Source organism: Salmo salar, chromosome 04, assembly GCF_965601325.2.
Source record: "Salmo salar chromosome 04, fSalSal1, whole genome shotgun sequence".
Classification (NCBI taxonomy): Eukaryota; Metazoa; Chordata; class Actinopteri; order Salmoniformes; family Salmonidae; genus Salmo; species Salmo salar.
The window spans coordinates 35,953,841-35,976,606 of NC_138294.1; the positions used below are offsets into that span (position 1 = coordinate 35,953,841).

Consider the following 22,766-nt stretch of genomic DNA (forward strand, 5'->3'; position numbering starts at 1 on the left):
CCATGGCTAGAAGAAAATAACTCAGTGACTTTGAAAGAGTGGTCTCAAAGGAGCATAAAGGGTGCGTGTGTGTGTCTCAATGACATATGGGAGATTCTGGAATGGGGCCTGAGGCAGCATTTTTCACCACCATCAACAAAACACCAAATGATGGAACTTCTCATGGAGGAATGTTGTCACATTACTTCAATAGATCTACGCCAAGGCACAGTGAAGCTTTTCTGGCATGTGGAGGCCCAATGCCCTATTAAGACACTTGCTGGTGTTTCCTTTATTTTTGGCAGTTGCCTGTATATACAAACATACATACATCAATAACAAAGGGTTTGAAAAAAATCTAAGCAGACGGTGAACATCCCTTTGAATATAGTGAAGTTATTAATTAGGCTTTGAATGGTGTATCAATACACCCAGTCACTACAAAGATACAGGTCCTTCGTAACTCAGATGCTGGAGAGAAATGCAAATGCTTAGGGATTTCACCTTGAGGCCAATGGTGAGTTTAATCGTTGTGAGAAAAATGAGGAAGGAACAGCAACAATGTAGTTACTCCTCAATGCAAACCTAAATTACAGAGTGAAAAGAAGGAAGCCTGTACAGAATTTTTTTAATAATAAAACAGGCAAATGTTGCCCAATCCAGGTGTGGAAAGCTCTTAGAGACTAACCCAGAAAGACTCCCAGCTGTATTCACTGCCAAAGGTGATTCTGACATGTATTGTCCCAGGGGGGTGAATACTTATCTAAAACAAGAGTGTCATTCTTTATACATTTGTTATAGATTTGAGAATTTTTCTTCCACTTTGACAGTAGAGAGTACTGACAGTACAGAGTAATTTGTGTAGATCGTTGACCAAAAATGACAATGAAATCCATATTTTCTCTGGATTTTTCCCCTTCATTTCTTGGTATCTAATTGGTAGTTACAGTCTTGTCCCATCGCTGCAACTCCCGTACGGACTCAGGAGAGGAAGGTCGAGAGCCATGCATCATCCGAAACACGACCCTGCCAAGCCGCACTGCTTCTTGACACACTGCTTGCTTAACCAGGAAGCCAGCCTCACCAATGTGTCGGAGGAAACACTGTACAACTGGCGACCAAAGTCAGCGTACATCCGCCCAGCTTGCCACAAGGAGTCGCTAGAGTACAATGTGACAAGCACATCCCGGCAGGCCAAACCCTCCCCTAACGACGCTGGGCCAATTGTGCGCCACCTTATGGGTCTCCCGGTTGCGGCCGACTGCAACACAGTCTGAGATCGAACCCGGGTCTGTAGTGATGCCTCTTGCACTGTGATGCAGTGGCTTAGACCACTGCTCCTCCAGGGAGGCCTTAATTAAATCAATTTTAATCCCACTGTAACACAACAAAATGTGGAATAAGTCAAGGGGTGTGAATACTTTCTGAAGGGTGTGGATACTTTCTGAAGGCACTGTAAATACCATCACCTCAAATTATCGGCACCCTTGATAAAGCCGAGCAAAAAACACTGTATAAAATTAACACAAATACTGAGCTATATTGTATGCTTCACAAAAGGAGAAAATTACATTATTTTATAGTAATACAATTGCTCCGAGAAAGAGATTTTGTAATCATGTATTTTTTTTCTTCAAAAGATAGGTGTCAAAAGTATTTGCACCTCTGTTTTCAATACATTGTGCATCCTAACTTTACGAGGATAACATCACTGAGACTTTTTTCTATAATGTTTTATGAGATTGGAGAACACATTGGAAGGGATTTTAGACCATTCTTCCATACAGAATCTATCTAGATCCTTGATATCATATGGTCTGCGCTTATGGACAGCCCTCTTCAATTCAAACCGAGGTTTTCAATGGGTTTCAAGTCCGATGACAGATGGCCATTGCAAAATGCTGATTTTGTGACCAATTAAACATTTCTTTGGATTTTGATGTGTGCTTAGGGTCATTGTTTTGCTGGAAGATCCACTTGTGGTCAAGTTTCAGCAGTTTATGTCTATAATGTCCTGGTACTCATGATCCCATTGACCTTAACAAGGGTCCCACGACCAAAGGAAGCAAAACAGCAAAGATCCACCACCATATTTTACAGTAGATATAAAGTTCTTTACTGCTTTTTTCCCGATGCCAAACCCTGTGAATGGCCAAACAACTCTAATCTGACCATAGCACCCGGTTCCAATCCAAATGCAGTTTAGAAAACTCCAGGCGTTTAAAATTTGTTGTTTGCTCTCAATAAAGGCTTTTTTCCCCCCTGACAACCCTTCCAAAAAGCCTATTGGCATGGAGCTAACGTCTAAATTGTAGATTGAGAGACTTGGTGACCCCAAGATGCAAGCAAGTTCTGTAATTCTCCAACTGCGTTCCTTGAACATTTCTTTGATTCCCGAACCAGCTCCCTCACTGTGTGTGGGGAACAGATACGTGTCCTCTATCAGGCAGGTTTACCACCCCACTCCATCCAATGAATATCACTCCAGACAACACAGCAGCACACAGGCTGGGCACCCTATGTCCTTCCTTTTGTGAGACACCAACAGGACATTTTTCAGAGAGAAACTGCTATTCCCTGACATGCATGTCAGTTACAAAGCTATGGTGCCCAATAACAGCTAGTGGCTTGAAAAGTATTTCATAAAACAAATTAAATGGAGCCAAACACATTATAATTCACACAGGTACTAATGATTTGATGGCAATGAGAGGACATATTGCTTCTGCATTGCAGCAAGAGCTGCAGAAAGGTTTCCTAACACCAGAATCACTATGTCCACCCTGTTGCCACGTGGAGATGTGTCCTTAGCATTATTTAGAGCAACAACGCTGTGCTCTCTTGGACAATGTTTACCTAGCGAACCACCGTGACATTCACCCCCAGCTGATGTACGACCTAGTACATTTGAACAAACAGGGTATCAAGGTGTTTGCTAGGAAACTGAAAGAAACTGCTCAGGGACAAAGAAAAACTAAATAAGAGGAACTCTGCCCTGCATCCTCCAAGATCACGACCACCAGCCCCCACCCAGACAGACCAGCACCACCTTAGACCACCGGGCCACATTTAGAGATGCTAGCTCTACACCACCAGCCCCCACCCAGACAGACCAGCACCACCTTAGACCACCGGGCCACATTTAGAGATGCTAGCTCTACACCACCAGCCCCCAACCAGACAGACCAGCACCACCTTAGACCACCGGGCCACATTTAGAGATGCTAGATCTACACCAACAGGCCCCATCCAGAGAAGCCAGCTCGACCCTGCACCATCGGGAACCTTCCAGAGGCCAGCTCCACAGTACACCATCAGTTCCCTTCCAGAGGCGCCAGATCCACTCTGCAACGTCAGGCCCCATCCAGAGCGGCCAATACCACCCTGCCCCTTCCAGAGTGGACCCCCCCATGCTAACAGGACAACACCCCAATCAGAAGAGACCAACAGGTCCAACAACAGTCCAACAAGACCGCTATTTTATTTAACCTTTATTTAACTAGGCAAGTCAGTTAAGAACAAATTCTCATTTACAAGGCCTAACGGGGAACAGTGGGTTAACTGCCTTGTTCAGGGGCAGAACAACAGATTCTTACCTTGTCAGCTTGGGGATTCGGTTACTGGCCCAACGCTTTAACCACTAGGCTACCTACCGCCCCGGCAGAAGTGGCACAAATAATAGCGCACCCTTCTCAAAAATCCACTTATTCCTTCGTTATAATCAGAAATCGATTTATTTTAAATACAACCTATTATCATTATGAGTTCAGTTTTATATAAGCTACCCAGGACTGTTGAATAGCATTTGTTAAATATAGAGAGTCTGGGAACATCAAACAAATGGGGAAAAGGAACCATATTTTGGTAATACAACCAGTTGGAAATATGTGATGGAACTTAATGAGTATGGATGTCAGTTCGGTTGTCATCTGAGACATTATGACTGATGACAGGATGACAAACTGTACCTGGGAAAGTCTACATATTCTAGTTATCAAATTCACATGGAATTGTTGTGCAATTTAAATGTTTGATATTGAGATTGTTTGTTAGGAGATTGAATGTAATTTTAGCTTCCAAATGAGAGAATTGGGTTTTCATAAGGAAAGTGCCCTGAGTAATCAGTGGCCCGCCCCTGTGAAGAGACAGGGGTTATAAACGATGAAACACACCCTTCTCCCCTCGCCACTATATAAGACAATGACACAATGTAACCAGGGTTCCACGATGTGAGGTCTGCAGCCTCTGCGTTAAAAGGACACACATGTCAAGTCCAGAACTAAGCCAACCTCGGCGTTAGCTTTGGTTGAGAATGGTATGAACTATTGAACGCTTATTCACTACAGAAGTGATACTCCCTAGCCGTTGAGTTAGCAGCAGCCGCTGTAGACGGGGGCTAGGAAAGGACGGACGACGGATCCAGTCGAACACACGACGAAGATACTACAACGTATCCATTTTATCACCATTGACATTCTTCCGAGGACAGGAAGATCTCTGTTGGCCAACCCGGCCAGCATCTACGACCAACCTACCGAAGCGCAGCTCAGAGTAAATATTTATTGCATTTTTCATTTCCAAATGGGCAGTAATTTAGAATGCATAAGATACTGTATTTACGATGGCATAGCTGCTTTCTTTGTTCCTCAGTCTTCCCGCTCTTTCATTCAAGCCCAACCCCCTTTCTTTGTGTAACAAGCCGCCATGTCGGCTCCGTCCACCAGGGCGGTTTCTGTATGACATAATTTGCATTCTGTGTATATGTAATTCTGTGTGATTAGTTTAGTTATTTGGTAAATAAATAAATGAACCCAATTTTGTATTGCTGATTCAACTTGTGAGCCAGGGTTCGTGAAGATAACCAAGAATTTACAACTTTCATTATGAGACTGAAAATAAGATGAGGATTAATATTGACGGCTATCGATGTGAAATATTACTAAGTTTTTAAGAGTTTATTCGGAAGATAACGGCTCTATAAACACTCTTCCGTAGTGTCCCGACTTTCTAGTTAATTACATTTACATGATTAGCGAATCAGGTGATATTAATTACAGAGAAAGAATTTTATAGGATAGCATGTCATATCACTTAATCCGGCATAGCCAAAGACACGACACACCTTTGGCAGCAATTACAGCCTCGAGTCTTTTTGGTTATGATGCTACAAGCTTGGCACACCCTTTACTCCTGCATTGTCATGGCTGTGTGCTTAGGGTCATTGTCCTGTTGGAAGATGAACCTTCGCCCCAGAGTTCCTGAGTGTTCTGGTGCAGGTTTTCATCAAGGATCTCTCCGTACTTTGCTCCGTTCATCTTTGCCTCGATTCTGACTAGTCTCCCAGTCTCTGCCGCTGAAAAACCTCTCCACTGTAGGGATGGTGCCAGATTTCCTACAGGCCAAAGAGTTCAATATTCCTTTCATCAGACCAGAGAATCTACTTTCTCATGTGTGAGTCTTTAGGTGCCTTTTGGCAAACTCCAAGCAGGCTGTCATGTGCCTTTTACAGAGGAGTGGCTTCCGTCTGGCTACTCTACTATAAAAGGCCTGATTGGTGGAGTGCTGCAAAGATGGTTGTCCTTCTGAAAGGTTCTCCCATCTCCACAGAGGAACTCTAGAGCTCTGTCAGAGTGACCATCAGATTCTTGGTCACATCCCTGACCAAGGCCCTTCTCCCCTGATTACTCAGTTTGGCCTGCGGCCAGCTCTAGTAGGAGTGTTGGTGGTTCAAAACTTCTTCCATTTAAGAATCATGGAGGACACTTTGCTCTTGGGGACCTTCAATGCTGCAGAATTATTTTGGGACCCTTCCCTAGATCTGTGCCGAGACACAATCCTGTCTCTGAGCTCTACAGACAATTCCTTCCATCTCATGGCTTGGTTTTTGCTCTGACATGCACTGTCAACTGTGGGACCTTATGTAGTGTTGGGTTCTGAGAATATAAAATATACTTATTCATGTCACTGATGGAGTGCTAAGGTTTAGAGGGTCTGCACCAGAAGTTAAGGGTAATAGGAGGAAGGTATATAGTGTGTGCCACTAAGCTTGGAATGTGTTGAGTGCAGGGAAGCGATTACATGTGGCAGGCATTGATAAGGGGAGAGAGCCATGGATTAATGATGGAGGGGGGTTGAGGTCAGGTCAGGCATTGATAAGGGGAGAGAGCCATGGATTAGTGATGGAGGTGGGTTGATGTCAGGTCAGGTCACCTTAAAGGAGAAATAAAAGTTAATGGCCCGTATCACTAGTGTCCTGCCTAGCAGTAAAGAACGATGTTTGTACAGATGGGTAGGAGGAGACTCAGCCTATGAGGAACGGTTAAATATCAGTGCTTGTGTGAAAATGTTTTTGTCTAATGCAGCTGTATTGATCCTATGGGAAGAATAAACTTGGTTAAGCTCGCATAATGTACGTTGAGTTTTATACTGTGAGAATTAGAACCTAACAATAGATAGGTGTGCGCATTTCCAAATCGTATCCAATCAATTCAATTTAGCCAAGGTGGACTCCAATCAAGTTGTAGAAACATCTCAAGGATGATCAATGGAAACAGGATGCACCGGAGCTCAATTTCAGGGCTCATAGCAAAGGGTCTGAATACTTATGTAAATAAGGCATTTCTGTTTTAAATTTTTTCTAAAATTTGCAAAGATTTCTAAAAACCTGTTTTCACTGTCATTATGGAGTATTGTCTGTAGATTTATGACATGTTTTAATTGAATCAATTTTAGAAAAAGGCTGTAACGTAACAAAATGTGGAAAAAGTGAAGGAGTCTGAATACTTTCCGAATGCACTGTATGTTGGTATGATGTGTATAAGGAGGAGAATCCAGATGCAGCACTAAATATATATATTTTTTATTATTCTTGCCAATTGTTAACAAACACACACCTGTTAAAGCCACCTGGTTCGATGATGAATTGAACATTGTTATGAACCATAGAATTTATGCAAAAAAATATGGCAAACAAGTCAGGCTGCTCAGCTGATTGGTTGACATCCTGTAAATGTTGAAATTGAGACTAAACTTAATTATATGACCAAAACAAGACAAATTATTAAAACAATGGGAAAATACTTTGGAGAACCTTAAATGATATTATGGGCAGAAAACCAAATTAATCTCCATTGTTCATTGAAGTTAAAGGGTCATTTATAACAAAACCTTTGGATTTAGCCAATCATTTCAATGCCTATTTCACCAGTAAAGTGGACAAACTGACAAGTGAAATGACAACATTGTAACGGAAACATGGCTCACTCAGGATGCATTATTAGAGTCGGTACAGCCACCTGGTTTCTTCACGCATCACGCCGACAGAACGCATCACGCCGACAGAAACAAACATCTCTCTGGTAAGAAGAAGGGCAGGGGTGTATGCCTTATGATTAACGAGATGTAGTGTGATCATAAATACATACAGGAACTCAAGTCTTTTGTTCACCTGACCTAGAATTCCTTACAATCAAATGCCGACCGCATTATCTACCAAGAGAATTCTCTTCGATGATAATCACAGTCGTGTATATCCCCCCCCAAGCAGACACATCGACGGCCCTGAGAGAACTTCATTGGACTGTATGTAAACTGGAAACCACATATATTGAGGCTGCATTTATTGTAGCTGGGGATTTTAATAAGGCTAATCTGAAAACAAGGCTCCCTAAATTTTATCAGCATATCGAATGCGCGACCCGGGCTGGCAAAAACCTGGATCATTGTTATTCTAACTTCCGCGACGCATACAAAGCCCTCCCCCGCCCTCCTTTCGGAAAATCTTACCACGTCTCCATTTTGTTGCTCCCAGCCTATAGACAGAAACTAAAACGGGAAACGCCCGTGCTCAAGTCTGTTCAACGCTGGTCCGACCAATCGGATTCCACGCTTCAAGATTGCTTCGATCACGTGGACTGGGATATGTTCCGCATAGCGTCGGACAATAACATTGACGAATACACTGATTCGGTAAGCGAGTTTATTAGCAAGTGCATCGGTGATGTTGTACCCACAGCGACTATTAAAACCTTCCCAACCAGAAACCGTAGATTGATGGCAGCATTCGTGCAAAACTGAAAGCGCGAACCACTGCTTTTAATCAGGGCAAGGTGACCGGAAACATGACCGAATACAAACAGTGTAGCTATTCCCTCCGCAAGGCAATCAAACAAGCTAAGCATCATTATAGAGACAAAGTAGAGTTGCAATTTAATGGCTCCGATGCGAGAGGTATGTGGCAGGGTCTACAGTAAATCACGGACTACAAAAAGAAAACCAGCCCCGTCGTGGACCACGATGTCTTGCTCCCAGACAAACTAAACAACTTCTTTGCTCGCTTTGAGGACAATACAGTGCCACCGATACGGCCCGCTACCAAAACCTGTGGGCTCTCCTTCACTGCAGCCAACGTGAGTAAAACATTTAAACGTGTTAACCCTCGCAAGGCTGCCAGCCCAGACGGCATCCCTAGCCGCGTCCTCAGAGCATGTTCAGACCAGCTGGCTGGTCTTGATTGCAAGTTGTTCCCACATGCTTCAAGAGGGCCACCATTGTTCCTGTTCCCATTGTTACCGCCCCAATAGGTCCACAGACGACGCAATCGCAATCACACTGCCCTAACCCATCTGGACAAGAGGAATACCTATGTAAGAATGCTGTTCATCGACTACAGCTCAGCATTTAACACCATAGTACCCTCCAAACTCATCATAAAGCTCGAGACCCTGGGTCTCGACCCCGCCCTGTGCAACTGGGTCCTGGACTTCCTGACAGGCCGCCCCCAGGTGGTGAGGGTAGGAAACATTTCCACCCCGCTGATCCTCAACACTGGGGCCCCACTGGGGCGTTCTCAGCCCTCTCCTGTACTCCCTGTTCACCCATGACTGAGTGGCCATGCAGGCCTCCAACTCAATCATCAAGTTTGCAGACGACACAACAGTGGTAGGCTTGATTACCAACAGCGGCGACATGGCCTACAGGGAGGAGGTGAGGACCCTCGGAGTGTGGTGTCAGGAAAATAACCTCACACTCAATGTCAACAAAACAAAGGAGATGATTGTGGACATCAGGAAACAGCAGAGGGAGCAGCCCCCTTTCCACATCAACAGGACTGTAGTGGAGAAGGTGGAAAGTTTTAAGTTCCTCGGCGTACACATCACGGACAAACTGAAATGGTCCACCCACACAGACAGAGTGGTGAAGAAGGCGCAGCAGCGCCTCTTCAACCTCAGGAGGCAGAAGAAATTCGGCTTGTCACCAAAAACACTCAAACTTTTACAGATGCACAATCGAGAGCATCCTGTCAGGCTGTATCACCGCCTGGTACGGCAACTGCTCCACCCACAACCGCAAGGCTCTCCAGAGGGTAGTGAGGTCTGCACAACGCATCACCGGGGGCAAACTACCTGCCCTCCAGGACACCTACACCACCCGATGTCACAGGAAGGCCAAAAAGATCATCAAGGACAACAACCACCTGAGCCACAGCCTCTTCACCCCGCTATCATCCAGAAGGCGAGGTCAGTACAGGTGCATCAAAGCTGGGACGGAGAAACTGAAAAACAGCTTCTATCTCAAGGCCATCAGACTGTTAAACAGCATCACTAACATTGAGTGGCTGCTGTCAACATACTGACTCATCTCTAGCCACTTTAATAATGAAAAATTGGATGTAATAAATGTATCACTAGTCACTTTAAACAATGCCACTTTATATAATGTTTTCATACCCTACATTACTCATCTCATATGTATATACTGTACTCTATACCATCTACTGCATCTTGCCTATGCCGTTCGGCCATCGCTCATCCATATATTTATATGTACATATTTTTATTCAAACCTTTACACTTGTGTGTATAAGGCAGGTGTCGTGAAATTGTTAGATTCCTTGTTAGATATTACTGCATGGTCGGAACTAGAAGCACAAGCATTTTGCTACACTCGCATTAACATCTGCTAACCATGTGTATGTGACAAATAACATTTGATTTTAACTTGATTTGAACAGTGAACCATCATATTTGTGGATTGAAGATCTACTGACGAAAGAGAAGGATTGCCGTTTTGAATTTGGTCTAGTTTGTGTGGAAGAAGTGGAAAAACGGTTGTTATCCATCAATAATGATAAGCCACCAGGTATAGAAAACCTAGATGGGCTATTGGACTATTGAGAATGATAGCAGACTGTATTGCGAAGTTGTGAAGATGGGGAGAGGTACACTGCATGCCCAAAAGTATGTTGACACAGTCCAACATGGGTGCTCATCAAACATCTCATTCCAAATGCATGGGCATTAAAATGGGGTTGGTCCCCCCTTTGCTGCTATAACAGCCTCCACTCTTCTGGGAAGGCTTTCCACTAGATGTTGGAACATCTAGTGGAAAGCCTTCTCAGAAGAGTGGAGGCACTTTGAACCAAATACATTGCTTTTGGTTTTAGATGTATTTAAGACCAGTTTGTTAATTACCCATTCTGATACTGCGGGGACTTGCTTCCATTCAGCCACAAGAGCATAACTGAGGTTGGGCACGGATGTTGGGCGATTAGGCCTGATTCGCAGTCCACGTTCCAATTCATTCCAAAGGTGTTCGATGGAGTTGAGGTCAGGGCCAGTCAAGTTCTTTCACACCAATTTCGACAAATCATTTCTGTATGGACCTCGCTTCGTGCATGGGGGCATTGTCATGCTGAAATAGGAAAGGGCCTTCCCCAAACTGTTGCCACAAAGTTGGAAGCACAGAATCATCTAGAATGTTATTGTATGCTGTAGCATTAACATTTCCCTTCACTGGAACTAAGGGGCATAGCCCGAACCATGAAAAACAGCCCCAGACCATTATTCCTCCTCCACCAAACTTTACAGTTGGCACTATGCATTCGGGCAGGTAGCATTCACCTGGCATCCGCCAATCCCAGATTCATCCATCGGACTGCCAGATGGTAAAGCGTGATTCATCATTCCAGAGAAAGTGTTTCCACTGCTCCTGAGTCCAATGGCGTCAGCCGACGCTCGGCATTGCGCGTGGTGATCTTAGGCTTGTGTGCGGCTGCTCGGCCATGGAAACCCATTTCATGAAGCTCCTGACGAACAGTTCTTGTGCTGAAGTTGCTTCCAGAGGTAGTTTGGAACTCTGTAGTGAGTGTTGCAACCGAAGACAGAATTTTTACGCGCTACTCGCTTCAGCACTTGGCAGTCCAGTTCTGTGAGATTGTGTGGCCTACCAATTCGTGGCTAAGTCGTTGTTGCTCCTATACCTTTCCACTTCGCAATAATAGCACTTACAGTTGACCGGGGAAGGTCTAGCAGGGCAGAAATTTGACTAATTGACTTGTTGGAAAGGTGGCGTCCTATGAATGTGGCACGTTGAAAGTGACTAAGCTCTTCAATTTGGGCCATTCTACTGCCAATGTTTCCCTATGGAGATTGCGATGGCTGTGTACTCAATTTTATACACCTGTCAGCAACAAGTGTGGCTGAAATAGCCGAATCCACTAATTAAGCCATGTTGTGTAGCTATTCTATTTGTATTGTTTATTTCACAGTCATTTGCTCATCTTTATCAAGTGTGCCAATAATTTGAGGAGACACATACACACAACTCTTTCTTACATGCACGCACACATACACACAAATGCACACTTGATAAACAGTTGACTCACAGCTCTCTTGGCCTCACAGGATCCGACGCAGGCCTCCGTGATCTCCTTGTAGTAGAGCTGCTGTTCCACTGAGAGCTCGTGAGTACTGCGAGCCTTCATCCTCATCAGACCATCCTTCTTACCTGGAAAAGGGGGGTAGAAAAACACACAGGGAAAGAGAGAGAGATGCAAACAAATGTTTATTAAATAGGAATTGCTTTTCCTTAATGGGGCTATCTGCAGCTGCTACATCAATTGTTGGACTTGTAAATTAATGATATGTACACATTGATTCTTGAAGAATATAACTTAGAAATGCCTCATGAGCTTAGTTCAACTGTTGTACCCCATCAGAACCCTGTTACGTTCCCCAGCAAGAAACCCAAGTCGCTCAAACAAAGGGGAACTAACAAAGAGTCACTGACCAACATCCAAAACAGGTGGGGTATTAGGAGGGGTTCTGAAAGACACTCATGGCGGTGTTGTCATGGAAATAGTCGGTCAATCATATTTCACAAATACCGGAGCCTGTGAGTTCAAATAGACTTTTATTACAACATAACAAAAGCCAAGCCGGTTCATGAATACAACTGCCTTCCAGTCTTGGCACAGACTACTTATACATTTGTTCTCCTTATGTCACTCGTAGTAACTCCTCTTAATGGTTCATCCCCTCTGGCATTTAGCCACCATTATCATATTGCCTTCATATTAGGGCATGGAACCCGTAGAGCCTCAGAAATAGACACAAATAGACCTGCACTCACCTTAAGCCAGGTTCATGCATGTAGGACCATAGTAACAGACCTTGGCACTCTACAGGAATAACCATACATGTCATCCTGCTAACTCCTCTGAAAGGGACACCCTTGTTCTGGAAAAGACCCAAGATATGTAATCACAGCAACAATACATAGTAGGCCATAACACAGTTACAGGAATAACCAGTCATGTCCAACCCCCAGATAGGTGCATGTCTAATGGTGTCTAATGACTCAGAGCACATATAGAGTGCACAAGTTTTGCTAGCTCCTTCTGAAATAAATAATTGCCACATATGTACTGAAAAATTCACAATAGTGTCCACTGAAAGTTGACTAGCAACAGCAACTTAAAAGACACCAACAATGAGCGCACACTAAATTTACCCAAGAAGAGGCAAACAAAAGAAAACCTACACCAGGAAGCAAACCAAAAAGGTGGAGCAAAATGAAATCAGGGAAATCAGTTAAAGGATTGTTGGTCTAGAAATTAAAATAGGGAGCGTCAACTAAAAAGGTGTTAAACCTCTGCATCTATTAAAACCACTGGTGCACTTGGCCAGCCACTCTTAAATAGCACCTGGGCCAGCACAGGTGAAACACCTTCCCACTAACGAGATCGCAACCAGCACAGATGTAACACATACTGACTATCGGTACGCCCTATGTGCTAACAAGCTATACGTGCTAAAGTCCAATCTCAAAACAAATGTAAAAACCAAAGCCTGTAACAACCCAACATATAAGCTTGTTTTACACCAAAGTAAATGTAAAAAAAATAAAACTATAATGGCCTCAAAACATGGTTAAAATGTTGATATCATGGATGGTCATGCATCCATATCAAATTTTGTTTGTCACATGCGCCAAATACAACAGACCTTACAGTGAAATGCTTCCTTACAAGCACTTCATTTTTCTTAAGTGCATTGTTGGTTAAGTAAAAAATAACAGGAACAAATCATTTAAGAACAGCAATAAAATAACAATAGCGAGGCTATATACAGTACCGGTACAGAGTCAATGTGCGGGGGTACCGGTTAGTCCAGGTAATATGTACATGTAGTCGAGGTAATATGTACATGTAGGTAGAGTTAGTGACTATGCATAGATAATAAACAGAGAGTAGCAGCAGCATAAAAAGTGGGAGGGGTGGGGGGGGCAATGCAAATAGTCTGGGTGGCCATTTGATTAGCTGCTCAGGAGTCTTATGGCTTTGGGGGTAGAAGCTGTTAAGAAGTCTTTTGGACCTAGACTTGGCGCTCCGGTACCGCTTGCCGTGTGGTAGCAGAGAGAACAGTCTATGACTAGGGTGGCTGGAGTCCATCTCAAAAAGTTGTTTGAATAGCCTAAAAACGTAAGGTAGCCTGGGGACTAATAATGAGAGAGAAGAAACAATATCAATGGCCTACAGAAAAATCTAGTTTAAGCTTATAAAAAAATAAATGATCCGTGTGAGGCAAATCGCTCCATTTGAGGTTGAAAGCCAAATGGCCAATAACCTATCCTCCTACTAGGTCTATCATACAAGCTTTAAGACAAATTCAAGTTGTGAATAGTAGCCTATTTCCCAAATATTCTAATACTGTTGCCCTAATGTTGCCGCTTTCAAAAAGAACGAGAATGAAAGTCGAAGTCTATAGGCTATTCTCAATCACAGCTTTATGAGAGATAGAACAAACAGCCTATTAAGAGTGTAGGATGAGTCAAAGCAATTATTATCCAGTTCTGAAGACGGTAGACTTTGCTTCTATCCAGTCCATGATTTATAAATGAATTCACTTACGGTAAGACAGCCCGTTCCTCATCAGTTGACTGTTACTTTGCTCCATCATGTGCGCCCCACACACACACACACACACACACACACACTTCTATAATGAAGCCCCACCAGAAAGGAATATTAGAAGAGATTTGTCTGCACTTAACCTCTGGCAAGCTTTCAACAACATTATCTTTCATCATGATTCATCCAGATGTAGCATACAATTTCGTACTATAGCCTAATGGTCGTTTCAGCCCAACTGTGTTTTTTTGTTATTATTTTTATGTTTGAGGTTGGCCAATAGGGGGCGATACCATTGCATATATCACAATGCTTTATGAGTACATAATCACGATAGGACAAAGGTTGACATCACCTAACCATAACGGGGAGAACACTTATTGTTTAAAATGCTGATTGCCACTTGAAGAATGCGTTTAATACTGAAGAATATCTTGAATGTCATGGATGTGGTTTGTTTTGTCCCACACATAAAATAAATCTCTATTTAATATTTTAGAGCAAATAATCCAACTCTACTTGTGCACATACAATTTTAAGATGGCATACAGTACCAACACACAGACAGTACAGACAGACAGATAGAGAGACAGTAGACATTACAAACAGAGAATACACTGACCTTTAGCCTCTGCAGATGTAGCTCCCTGGCCCTTCTGGATGGAGCCCTCCTCCTCCTGACCAGGCTTGACCGCTTTGAGAGGCTCTGTAGATTCAGTCTTCTGCTGCTCTTTGGGGGCTGAGGGAAAGAGAAGGAAGGGTGGTGGTATACAGTGGATTCGGAAAGTATTCAGACCCCTTCACTTTTTCCATAATTTGTTAGGTTACAGCCTTATTCTAAAATGGATTAAATCGTTTTTTTTCCCTCATCAATCTAAACACAATACCCCATAATGACAAAGTATTCAGACTCTTTACTCAGTCTTGGGTTCAAGCACCTTTGGCAGCGATTACAGCCTCAAGTCTTCTTGGGTATGACGCTACAAGTTTGGCACACCAGTATTTGGGGATTTTTTCCCATTATTCTCTGCAGATCCTCTCAAGCTCTGTCAGGTTGGATGGGGAGCATCGCTGCACAGCTATTTTCAGGTCTCTCCAGAGATGTTCAATCGAGTTCAAGTCCAGGCTCTGGCTGGGCCACTCAAGATCATTCAGTCATTCCTGCGTTGTCTTGGCTGTGTGCTTAGGGTCGTTGTCCTGTTGGAAGGTGAACCTTTGCCCCAGTCTGAGGTCCTGAGCGCTCTGGAGCAGGTTTTCATCAAGGATCTCTCTGTACTTTGCTCCGTTCATCTTTCCCTCGATCCTGACTAATCTCCCTGTCCCTGCTGCTGAAAAACATCCCCACAGCATGATGCTGCCACCATCATGCTTCCCTGTAGGGATGGTGCAAGGTTTCCTCCAGACGTGACACTTGGCATTCAGGCTAAAAAGTTAAATCTTGGTTTCATCAGACCAGAGAATCTTGTTTCGCATGGTCTGTGTCCTTTAGGTGCCTTTTGGCAAACTCCAAGGGCTGTCATGTGCCTTTTACTGAGGAGTGGCTTCCATCTTGCCAAACTACCATAAAGACCTGATTGGTGGAGTGTTGCAGAGATGGTTGTTCTTCTGGAAGGTTCTCCCATCTCCACAGAGGAACTCTAGAGCTCTGTCAGAGTGACCATTGGGTTCTTGGGCACCCCCTTGACCAAGGCCCTTCTCCCCCGATTGCTCAGTGTGGCTGGGCAGCCAGCTCTAGGAAGAGTCTTGGTGGTTCCAAACTTTTTCCATTTAAGAATGATGGAGGCCACTGTGTTCTTGGGGACCTTCAATGCTGAAGAAATTTTTTGGTACCCTTCCCCAGGTCTGTGCTTCGACACAATCCTGTCTCGGAGCTCTACAGATAATTCCTTTGACTTCATGGACTGGTTTTTGCTCTGATATGCACTGTCAACTGTGGGACCTTATATAGACAGGTGTGTTCCTTTCCAAATCATGTCCAATCAATTGAATGTACAACAGGTGGACTCCAATCAAGTTGTAGAAACATCTCAAGGATGATCAATGAAAACAGGATGCACCTGAGCTCAATTTCAAATGGGTCTGAATACTTATGTATAAGGTATTACTGTTTTTTATTGGTAATACATTTGCAAAAATGTAAAAAAAAAAACTGTTTTCACTTTTCATTATGGAGTATTGTGTGTAGATCGCCGAGGATTTTTATTTATTTATTTATTATTTAATCCATTTTAGAATAAGGCTGTGACTTAACAAAATGTGGAAAAAGTCAAGGGGTCTGAATACTTTCCGAAGGCACTGTCTACATAGTGTAAATATACACATACTGCAAATGTGGTTGTTTTAAGAATTATGCTGCTTTTCTCAAGTAGACGATAGAGAAAGACGGACATAGACAAACACAGACAGACAAACAGACGTCTCACCTGGGGGTGGGTTCTCTGGTATAGCAGGCTGGACACCTTCAATACTTAACCAGTGAGCTGAGGAACAGAAAACAAGAGAGAAGTTACAAGAGCTTGTATAATCAACCAAATCAAAAACTGTCATAGGACGTGTAGATAACACAGTACATGTGAATCTACTTACTCAATGCAATCAACATCAATAAAGGTATACCTTTACCTTTGAAATAGTTTAATATATATATATATATATATATATATATAGTGGCAAACATCTTCAAAGTTAGGAGCGTTTGTCACAAATTAACCTGTTAGGGCTAGGGGGCAGTATTGACACGGCTGGATAAAAAACATACCCGATTTAATCTGGTTACCTATCCTACCCAGTAACTAGAATATGCATATACTTATTACATATGGATAGAAAACACCCTAAAGTTTCTAAAACTGTTTGAATGGTGTCTGTGAGTATAACAGAACTCAAATGGCAGGTCAAAACCTGAGAGATTCCTTTACAGGAAGTGGCCTGTCTGACCATTTCTTGAACTTCTTTTCCATCTCTATCTTTTACTAAGGATCTCTGCTCTAACGTGACACTTCCCACGTCGTCCATAGGCGCTCAGATCCCGGGAAAAAACAGAATGTCGTCATTCCAGCCCCAGGCTGAAACACATTATCGCCTTTCTCAAGTGGCCGATCAAGGGACTCTGGGCTTATGCGCGTGACCCGACCGCCCCCGCCTTTGTGATTTTTTCCTCTGTTTGCCGAAAAGGAGATTCCCTGTCGGAATATTATCGCTTTTCTACGAGAAAAATGGCGTAAAAATTGATTTTAAACAGCGGTTGACATGCTTCGAAGTACGGTAATGGAATATTTAGAATTTTATTGTCACGAATTGCGCCATGCGCGCGACACTTCTTTACCATTTCGGATAGTGTCTGGAACGCACGAACAAAACGCCGCTATTCGGATATAACGATGGATTATTTTGGACCAAACCAACATTTGTTATTGAAGTAGCAGTCCTGGGTGTGCATTCTGACGAAGACAACAAAAGGTAATCAAACTTTTATAATAGTAAATATGATTATGGTGAGTGCTAAACTTGCCGGGTGTCTAAATAGCGAGCCCGTGATGCCTGGGCTATGTACTTAGAATATTGCAAAATGTGCTTTCACCAAAAAGCTATTTTAAAATCGGACATATCGAGTGCATAGAGGAGGTCTGTATCTATAATTCTTAAAATAATTGTTATGCTTTTTGTGAACGTTTATCGTGAGTAATTTAGTAAAATGTTAGCGAATTCCCCGGAAGTATGCTAGTTCTGAACGTCACATGCTAATGTAAAAAGCTGGTTTTTGATATAAATATGAACTTGATTGAACAAAACATGCATGTATTGTATAACATAATGTCCTAGGGTTGTCATCTGATGAAGATCATCAAAGGTGAGTGCTGCATTTAGCTGTCTTCTGGGTTTTGGTGACATTATATGCTGGCTTGAAAAATGGGTGTCTGATTATTTCTGGCTTGGTACTCTGCTGACATAATCTAATGTTTTGCTTTCGTTGTAAAGCCTTTTTGAAATCGGACAGTGTGGTTAGATTAACGAGAGTCTTGTCTTTAAATAGCTGTAAAATAGTCATATGTTTGAGAAATTGAAGTAATAGGATTTTTAAGGTTTTGAAAATCGCGCCACAGGCTGCAAGTGGCTGTTACGTAGGTGAGACGCAAGCGTCCCACCTAGCCCATAGAGGTTAAGTGGGAAACTGTCACCAAAGTCAGCCCAGAATGAAAGTTATTTCGAACATGACAGTACCTGTGTGTTTGTTTCGCTTTCCTGGTCCACCCAGGCCGCAGGTAAGGTCAAGGATAGCAGGGTTCGGTACACAAATCGGGTTCTCGGTAGGTCCAGGTCTAAACGCCAACAGGTAAGTCCAAAACAGTCCAGCTCGTACACGGTAAATCCAGCCAATGTAGATTGTCTCTTTCTCTATGGTTCATAGATCCTTCCCGCCCTCTCTCTCTCTTCCTGGCTTTTCTTGACCTTTTATCTGTGGGTCGGCTCCACCTTCTGAGGGTTCCCCTTGCTTCTGGGAATTGTAGTTATGGCAGTCGGCCATTTTGTGATCTGTAGTTCTGATCGGGGTGGCCATTTTAGTGATCGGGCAGAGCCCGTTTATTAGTTCTGCCCTCACATATCTGCCATTTATCACTCGACCCCCTTCTTTGCCACACATCTCCCCCCTAGATCCGACCCCCTAGGTCGGGCTACCGCAGCAAAATATGCGTGCATGCGGGATAACCCATCCACATTTCCCATTTCCTTTCCTGCTCTGTGTTTCAAGTCAAAGTGAAACGGTTGGAGACTCAAAGACCACCGCATCACCCGAGCGTTCTTCTCTTTAGCCCTATGCATCCAGGTGAGTGGTGCATGGTCACTGATGAGGGTGAAGTGGCGCCCCAGCAGGTAGTATTTCAGGCTTTCCAGAGCCCACTTTACTGCCAGCGCCTCTTTCTCAACAACTGAGTAGTTGGTTTCCCGTGGTTCCAGCTTCCTGCTTAAAAACAGGATGGGGTGTTCCACCCCTTCTACCTCTTGGGACAGCACTGCTCCCAAGCCAACCTCTGAAGCATCCGTCTGAACCACAAACTCTCTCTCAAAGTCTGGTACCACCAGCACTGGATTACAGCAGAGGGCCTCCTGTAATGTCCTAAATGCTTTGGTGGCCCTTTCATCCCACTTGACCATGTTTGGCCCTCTGGCTCTAGTCATGTCGGTGAATGGGGCGGCCACTGTGGCATAACTTGGGCTGGGGCCCCGTGTAGGCCGAATGGCATGACGGTGTATTGAAACAAACCGTCAGGGGTTGCAAAGGCTGTCTTTTCTTTGGCCCTGGGGGTCAGAGGAATTTGCCAGTACCCTTTTGTCAGGTCCAGGGTCGTAATGTACCGAGCTTTACCAATTTTCTCCAGTAGTTCGTCTACTCTGGGCATGGGGTAGGCATCAAACTTGGAGATTTCATTTACCTTCCGAAAGTCGTTACAGAACCGCAAAGACCCATCGGGCTTGGAGACCATCACAATTGGGCTAGACCACTCACTATGTGACTCTTCGATCACTCCAGCTGTCAACATTTTCTCCGTCTCTGCTCTAATCGCTGCCTGTCGAGCCTCGGGTACCCGATATGGCCTCATGCTCACTTTTCTCCCTGGTAGGGAAACGATATCATGAGCTATAACCTCAGTTCGGCCGGGTACTTCTGAAAACACATCTCTGTTTTTCTGGATCAGGGTCTTTACTTCCTGTACTTGTGCTGGGGACAAAGTAGGTGAAATATATACTTCAGCTGTCTCCTGAGTGTGTGTGGGGTACGTGACCATTAGTGTTTCTCTCTCTCTCCATGCTTTTAACAGGTTTATGTGATAGATCTGTTCCTGGGGCCGTCGACCTAGCTGTCGGATCCGATAATTAACTTCTCCTATTCTCTCCAGTACTTCATATGGTCCTTTCCATGTGGCTAGTAGTTTGCACTCTACCGTGGGGATCAGCACTAACACCTTATCTCCCGGTTGAAATTCCCTCAGGGTAGCCTGCCGGTTATAAGTGTGCCGCTGGTGCTCTTGTGCTTGTCTCATGTGCTCTCTGACGATGGGCATGACTGTGGCTATCCTGTTTTGCATTGCCGTGACGTGCTCTATGACACTAGTATACGGGGTGGATTGGTGTTCCCAGGTTTCCCGGGCGATGTCTAAGATTCCCCGGGGGTGCCTCCCATATACCAGCTCGGAGGGAGAAAACCCCAGCGAGGCTTGAGGAACCTCTCTAATGGCAAACATCAGATATGGCAACATGCAATCCCAGTTTTTCCAATCCTTGTCGATTACCTTCCTGAGCATTGACTTCAGGGTCCGGTTGAATCTCTCAACCAGCCCGTCCGTCTGTGGATGGTAAACCGATGTCCTCAACTGTTTCACCTGCCACAATTTACAAAGGTCCGCCATTAGGCGGGACATAAAGATAAAGGGGGTCCCCTGGTCTGTAAGGATCTCCTTTGGGACCCCAACCCTGGTGAACAATAGCACTAGTTCCTTGGCGATATTTTTGGAAGCCATTGTCCGAAGAGGAATGGCTTCTGGGTAGCGAGTGGCATAATCTAGAATGACCAGAATGTATTGGTGCCCTCTGGCAGATTTGGGTAGTGGGCCCACTATGTCCATCGCTATCCTCTCAAATGGCGTTTCGATTATGGGGAGTGGCACTAACGGGCTTCTAAACGCTGGTCGGGGAGCTGTTACCTGGCACTCCGGGCACTCTCCACAATGCCGAGCCACTTCAGCCTGAATTCCTGGCCAGTAAAACCTCCTTACAATCCGGTCTCGGGTATTATCGATACCAAGGTGTCCACCCAAAATGTGCCCATGAGCTAGATCCAGTACTGTCTTCCTGTACCGGGTGGGGACCAACAACTGTTCCACCACATCCACCCCTATTTTTGAGACTCTGTACACCAAACCATTTTTCATGATGAAGTGGGGAAAACTATTAGGCATCATCCTATAATTTATGGGAGTACCATCTACGACCTGCACGTCTGCTCTGGCTTGCTGCAGGGTTGGATCCTGGTGTTGGGCCATCCCGAAATTAGTCATGGACCCTGCCAGGTCTGCTGGTTCTAGATAGTCGTCCTCTGGATTCAGATCGACCCCAGCCCCACTAGTACTGGGCTGTTCATTATCAACGAGGTTTGCCACTTCATCCTCATCCTCCCCTACTAGTACCTGTGAGGTTGGCCCCTGGGAGACCTCTTTTCTTGGCCTTGGTTGAAGGCCCCATGCTTCTTCCTGCTTGGTCAGGGTTGTTGGCTTCTCAAATATGCCGTTCTTTTGACCTAACTTCGAAAAGTTAGGAAAGTATCTACCCAATATTACATCATATGGCATCTTTGGAACCACGCCGACCTCATAATCCAGCAGACCGTCCTCTGTTTGTATGCTCACTAATGCTGTGGGGTACAGACGGGTATCCCCATGAATGCACGTAACACTGATATCCTGACTTGTATCCAGTTTATGCGTCGGCACTAGGTTTGCAACGACCAGGGTTAGCATACTGCCGGAATCCAGTAGTGCTTCAACCTCCTTCCCTTCAACCTTCACCATGCACATATGTTTGTTTCTTGATCTTTCAAGTACAGTGGTTACCACGGGACATGCATACCATATCTCATCTTCTTTTTCACCGAGGTTACATTGCATTGGCTCTTCTTTAATAGGGCAGTAGGCTGCAATATGTCCCGGTCGATTACAATTGTAACAGATAATAGGGTTCCGGGGGGGAGACCTCCTCGACCCCCAGTCCCGGTTTCCGTTTTTTCCCTTAGTGTCTCGGCCCGATTCTGATTCTTTCGTCATGGCCCCACGCTGCTCTCCTCCCCCTCCACCTGTTGGGACAGTCTTACCCTGTCCGCTGGTTCGCCCAGGCCTGGGGAATGGGAATCTTTCCTCCTGCGCCTGCTCAGCTGTTCCTGCCGTACAATACCGTTCAACCAGGCCCACGAGATGGTCGGCGGAAAGTACCTCGTTCTGGCCAACCCATCGTCGCACTTCTTGGGGTAGACCTCGCTGAAACTGGTTGAGTACGATGGTCTCGACGACCTCGGCGGACGAACGGGTCTCCGGTCGCAACCATTTCCGTGCCAGGTGAATCAAGTCGAACATCTGTGTTCGGGGGGGGGGGGGGGTTGTCCCGGTCTGTAGGACCACTGGTGGAAGCGGTGTGCCCTCACGGTATCGGTCACTCCCAGTCTAGTCAGAATCTCTCCCTTGAGTTTATCGTAATCCTGTGCATCCTTCAACTCCAGGTCGAAATATGCTTTTTGAGCGTCCCCTGCCAGGTATGGTGCCAGAAGCCCTGCCCATTCTTCTTTCGGCCACTTCTCCCTCTCTGCCGTCCTTTCGAAGGTGGTAAGATATGCTTCCACATCATCCTGCGCTGTCATTTTTTGAAGAAAATGATTGGCCCACCTTTGGGTATTTGCAGCTGGTAACTGAGCCCCAATTTGGTCCGCTAGCCCCTTTAGGCCTTCTCTTAACTCCCGGGTGTTTCTCTCTTGCTCTTCTCTGAGCAGCTGGTTGGTGCGGTGCTGGACCTGTAACGTGTCCTGATACATTCGCATTGCATCCTGATGAGC

The 22,766-nt window shown here is 44.7% G+C and overlaps 1 protein-coding gene across 1 annotated transcript in view; it reads right to left on the minus strand.

Moving 5' to 3' along the window:
* LOC106602816 (transcription initiation factor TFIID subunit 6) overlaps nt 1-22,766 on the minus strand; it is a 66,339-nt gene that overhangs the window by 18,419 nt on the left and 25,154 nt on the right. The window contains exons 5-7 of the mRNA XM_014195707.3: nt 16,594-16,650; nt 14,793-14,909; nt 11,645-11,766 (exon numbers count right to left, since the gene is read on the minus strand). Coding sequence (XP_014051182.1) covers nt 11,645-11,766; nt 14,793-14,909; nt 16,594-16,650 — 296 coding nt within the window. The remainder of the gene's footprint in view (nt 1-11,644; nt 11,767-14,792; nt 14,910-16,593; nt 16,651-22,766) is intronic.